Source organism: Anastrepha obliqua, chromosome 6, assembly GCF_027943255.1.
Source record: "Anastrepha obliqua isolate idAnaObli1 chromosome 6, idAnaObli1_1.0, whole genome shotgun sequence".
Taxonomy (NCBI): Eukaryota; Metazoa; Arthropoda; class Insecta; order Diptera; family Tephritidae; genus Anastrepha; species Anastrepha obliqua.
Window position 1 is genome coordinate 58,905,866 of NC_072897.1, and position 6,000 is coordinate 58,911,865.

The 6,000-nt window shown below is 36.4% G+C and overlaps 1 protein-coding gene across 1 annotated transcript in view; it reads left to right on the forward strand.

The window, feature by feature from the left end:
* The window catches only part of LOC129250820 (uncharacterized), a 279,523-nt gene extending 276,055 nt beyond the window's left edge, over positions 1-3,468 (forward strand). The window contains exon 12 of the mRNA XM_054890404.1: positions 2,874-3,468. Within this exon, the coding sequence (XP_054746379.1) occupies positions 2,874-2,877 (4 nt within the window). The 3' untranslated portion in view covers positions 2,878-3,468. The remainder of the gene's footprint in view (positions 1-2,873) is intronic.
* Positions 3,469-6,000: the final 2,532 nt, after the last annotated feature.

Here is a 6,000-nt window from a genome sequence, read left to right on the forward strand (position 1 = left end):
TATTCACAAGCGCAAGCTTTAAATCCAGAAATGGAAATTGCTATTAATCAGGTGGTTCGCAAGCTCTGCAGTGAAGAATGTGCGTCTATAGTACGAACATTAATAAATCCAAGGGCAAACATTTTCGTAGATCAGGGCATCGATGATATCCATAGAGCAAATCTAGGTGATCTGGATAAGGTTCCAGATGTTGTCATTTAGGATTCGTCGTATCCTCAGAAGGAATTAAAACTAATCCCAAAAAAGGTGAAACAATAAAACATTTTCCTTGACATAAAAATTTGAAGGACTTAAGGTCATTCCTGGGAATGTCAGGCTTCTATAGACGTTTCATCAAGGCTTATGCGAAACTCGCAAAACCACTCACCGCTCTTTTGAGAGGGGAAGAGGGACGAATGTTCAAAAACCTGTCTAAAAAAATTTCGATTACACTTAACTCTGAAGCTACCGAAGCATTTGATAAAATAAAAAACACCACTCGCATCTACCGAAGTTATGCTACAATATCCGGACTCTAAAAAAGAATTCCATCTCACTACCGATGCGTCCAATTACGCCATAGGTGCCGTTTTAGAACTGCACAAAGCACCCATAATCTTTATATCAAGAACATTGAGCAAAGCTGAAGAGCACTATGCTACTAACGAGAAAGAGATGCTCAGTATAGTATGGGCTCTCAAATCGTTAAGAAACTATCTTTACGGCTCAGCTTCTATAAAAATTCACACTGACCACCAGCCATTAACATACGCTCTTAGTAACAAAAACACAAATAGCAATCTCAAGAGATGGAAGGCAATACTTGAGGAATTGTGAAATAAAGAACAAACCAGTTCTAACGTAGTTGCAGACGCTCTATCAAGACCGACACAAGACATTCAGGTTAATTCCATGACCGCCACACGACACAGCGATAAAGTTCTTCTCAAAATTTGATACCCTTTACAGACGCCCCAATAAATACATTTAAAAATCAAATAATCATTACGAAGAGAGAAAATGCATTTTATAATTTCGATATAATTTTCCATACATATCATCGTCATACAGTAAAAAAAGCGAGTATAACAACGACGACCTAGTAAACAAATAAAAAAATATCTTAATCCTTCAGTCACAAATGCCATAAAGACAGAGGACAGCACTCTTGGAAAAATTCAAGAATTGTATCCCATTCATTTTTCCCAATATAACGTAAAATATTGTCGTAAAATGACCACGGACCTAACTGACGAAACTGACCAAGAAAACGAAATCCTTAGAGGACATAATCGTGCCCATAGAAACGCACGAGAATATAAAACCCAGTTATTAGAAAATTTTGACTTTCAACGGATGAGTGCAAAAATTAGCGGAGATATGCAAATTAAACAATTACGAAAGGCATCCGGATAAAACTATACTAAATGCTAAACCAATTCCAATGTATCCAGGTCATATTGTTCACATAAATATATATCACACGGACAAAAAGGTAATATTAACTGCAATAGACAAGTTTTCCAAATTTGCAATGGCAAGAATAATAAAATCAAGGGCCACACAAGATATTAAAGAACCATTAAGAGATATGCTCATGCCCTTTGGTATCCCTGAAAAAGTTGTGATAGATAATGAAAAATATCTAAATTCAGCCCCAATAACCCACATGATACCGAATCAATGCAACATCGAAATATCTAGAGCTCCACCTTACATGAGCACAGTAAACGGACAGGTAGAGCGCTTTCACTCGACTTTATCAGAAATTATTCGATGCGTTAAAGCAGAAAAAATTATGATTCATTTGATGATCTGCTTAATAGATCTATCTTTAAATACAATTATTCCATTCATTCAACAATAAGAAGAAAACCTGTACAAGTTTTCTTTGGAAGGACAGTAACGACTGACCCTACACAATTAAAACAGGACAGGTTAGAAAACATAGAAAACTTAACAGACAAACAAGAGAAAGATTTAAAATGTCATAATCGAAAAAGGAAAGAATTCAAAACATTTTTCGAAGGACAGATAATTTATTCAAGTATCAAGAAAAGGCTAGCAAATAAACTTTCTCCTCGTTATAAGGAGGAAAATGTTAAGGAAGACCAGGGAGACACAATTTTAACTAAATTCGAAAAAATAATTCATAAAAGACATATAAAGTAACGGGTGGGCCATATAGCGTTTACTTTTTGAACCATCTATTTTTTTGAGAATGGTAACACAAATGACATGTCAAATGTGTTCATAATTTACTTAAAGGTTTGACATTTACGAAATGGGACGCTATACGCTTGAACAAAATTGGGAAATATTGAAAACCTATTTCCAAAGTGGGGAGTCTTTTTCTTCTTCCGCGGTTACAGTAACTGGCGAGCGTTACCGTGACATGCTCAACGAGTTTTTGTTTCCAAAAATTGAAGAGGATGTCATGGACGACATTTGGTTTCAACAGGACGGTGCAACTTGTCACACTGCCAAAGTTATAGTCGAACTTTTGGCAACCGTTTTTTGAATTTCGATATCAACTGGCCGCCTCGGAGCTGTGATTTAAGCCCGTTGGACTATTTTTTGTGGGAAGCCGTTAAAGACAAATGCTATACGAACCATCCAGAGACGATTGATGCTTTAAAACACGAAATCGAAGTTGCCATTCATGAAATTGGAGCCCAAATAATCGAAAATGTGCTTAAAAATTGGGTTGATCGAATGACCTACTGTAAAGCCAGTTGTGACAGTCATTTCAACGATATTATTTTTTATTCATAAATGACAATGTTCAATCTTCAAAATAAGAAAAAAGTTTGAAAAAATATTGATTAGTTTTTTTTTATAGCCGATTCAAAAGGCAAATTTTACATGGCCCACCCTATATTAACTCCTTTCAGATAATTTATCAACCTCTGCTATGGAGGGTTCAGATACTCGAGTACACTAACGCACCAATAATGGCAATAGAGACGGGGACGGTAAAATTACAAACATCGACCATTAAACTAATTCACGTAATAAACCTACAACAGTACGAGCCAATACTTAATGAAATAAGAAGCACCTTGACTGAAGACGTAACAAAAAGTAATGAAAGTTACCTTTACCTAATGCACGAAATTCTAATTATTGAAAGCGTATTACGGAGATTAAAACACCGGAAAACACTGGAACACCGTATCATGATGATTTCTAAATTATTTTGAGATAAAATTAATGATGTTTTAAGAAACAATAATCAACAGGTAGTTATAAATATAATAGATTGGTGTAAGAAAGACTAAATGATTAAATTCGAAAAGACTTATCGGCGGTGTTAAAGAGAAAACTCAACATAATAAATGTAGATTATGTAATTCAATGGTCAAATACCTGCTTATAACACCTGCTTATCAATTAAATTATTCAATCAGACCTAGAATTAAGAATAAAAAAAGATTTTTTTGAAGAACAGAAAATTATGTACCATATGCCAATCTTGTAGAAGCCATTGAATACGGTGAGGTAAAAATAACCTCAAATGGGTTAACGTTAATTTATATTATAAATTTACCTAAAACAAATGAAGAAAATTCCAAAAGTAAAATTGTTAAATCAGTGAAAAAGAAGAAGTCTATATTAAAAACCTCAAAGAATAAAATAATAGTTTGTAATAATTCAGTCTTAGAGATCATAAGTGAATGTAAAACTTTAAATGATGTGTCAATTTGTAAAGAAGGGAATTTTAAAAATGTTTCAAATAGTACATTAGTACAAATAGTAATTGCTTAGTGGTCAACCTTTGGACTGCACTATGAGGAACGCACAACATATTCCACAAATAGACGAACTCAACCCCGGCATACTCTTTTTAAACTCTTATAACGGTACAGTGGAAATAGAAGAAAAGCCAGTTAATCTGGATGGAACATTCCTAATGAAATTTTAAAATGCCACTATCAAAGCCGACCAACGGACTTACGAAAATAGGCAAATTTCAAATGCCAACCCTTTACCTGCCATAGTTCAATCAGGAAATACTTCTATAAATTTCGAAGAAATTCTCTCGTTGAAACTAAAGAATTACATGGTGCGAACACTAAGGAAATAGAAACTTTAGAGAACAAATTTCAACTAAGTACTTTGAGTATACTTGGATTCAGAATGTACCTTTGATAATAACTGTGCTTAGAATAATCCTTCAGAAACGTACAAAATCATTCACGGTGACAACAGCTATGGACAAAACTAAAACATCGGGGAAACAGGACGGGATTTCCAAGAACTTAAGTAACTTCCAAATGCCGATGACCTCAACGCAACTTAGTGAGGTAACCGAATTATTTAAAGGCGGAGGAGTTAACGACACAAAAATTTCAAGCGAAATAAATATTTTTCGCTGCGCATAGCACTTTTACACGCGCACCATAAGCTCAGTATTTTGTTTACCTGATAGTTTGCACTAATTTGCTGAAGCTATGTCCGCATCTCAAGCTGAAGGCAAGCTACTGATTACGTTGCAGTGGCATGTGCGATTCTTTTAAAATATTTTTAAAGTTCACTTCTAAAGTTAGTCGTAAAGTACCACTCACTAACAGCAGCTGCATCCGCATTTAAAATAAAATTATTATAAAAAAATAATAAAGTAAAGTTTTTATTTAACTAATAAAATTATTATAATAAAAACAACTAAGTATATTTTTATTTAACTTCTATGCTGTGTGTATGTATGTGCACTTGCCATAGCAAAAACTATTACGGTAAATCTTCTCAAGAAATCCAGCGCACATTCACAGGCACAGCATTGTATGTACAGTAACTTTCAAATATGTACAGTAACTTTGAAATACTGTGACTTCAGAGTAAGTTTCTACCTTGCAGATATATGCATATGTTTTTATGCACTTTTTATCAATTAAAGAACTACATATGTACGTAAAGTAATCTACTAATTAACTATTTATTTACGTAAAGTAATCTACTATTTAACCATTGAAATGTCCGATACAGAACCTTTTCATAAGCTTCTTCTTCATTGGCGCGATAACCGCTTACGCGATTTTGGCCGAGTTTAACAAAGCGCGCCAGTCGTTTCTTTCTCGCGCTAATCGGCGCCAATTGGAAACACCAAGTGAAGCCAAGTCCTTCTCCGCCTGATCTTTCCAACGCAGAAGAGGCCTTCCTCTTCCTCTACTACCACCAGCTGGTACCGCATCAAATACTTTCAGAACCGGAGCGCTTGTATCCATTAGGACAACATGACCTGGCAACGTAGCCGCTGGATCTTTATTCGCTGCGCTATGTCTATGTCGTCGTAAAGCTCATACAGCTCATCGTTCCATCGTCTGCGATATTCGCCGTTGCCAACATGCAAAGGTCCAAACATCTTACACAGAATCTTTCTCTCAAACACCCCAAGCGTCGCTTCATCGGATGTTGTCATCGGCTACTCTTCTGCGCCATACGTTAGGATGGGCATGCTGACAGTTTTGTAGAGTGTTAGTTTTGTTCGTCGAGAGAGGACTTAACTACTCGATTGCCTACTTAGTCCAAAGTAGCACTTGTTGGCAAGAGAGATTCTACGTTGGATTTCCAGGCTGACATTGTTATCGGTCTTAGTGCTGGTTCCTAAATACTCGAAGTCTTTTACAACCTCCAAATATTAACTGTCAACAGTGACGTGGGTGCCGATATGCGAGTGCGCCGACTGTTTGTTTGATAACAGGAGGTACTTCGTTTCGTCCTCGTTCACCACCAGACCCATTCGCTATGCCTCTTTATCCAGTTTGGAGAAGGCAGAACTAACAGCGCGGTTGTTAAGGCCGATGATGTCGATATCACCGGCATACGCCAACAATTGTACGCTCTTAAAAAAAATTGTGAATGAGCGATTAAGATCTGCGGCTCATACGATCCTCTCCAACGTCAGGTTAAAGGAGTCTACACTACAGCGAGTCAGCCTGTCTGAAACCTCGTTTGGTATCAAACGGCTCGGAGAGGTCCTTCCCAATTCTGATGGCGCTGCTGGTGTTGAGCAACGTCATC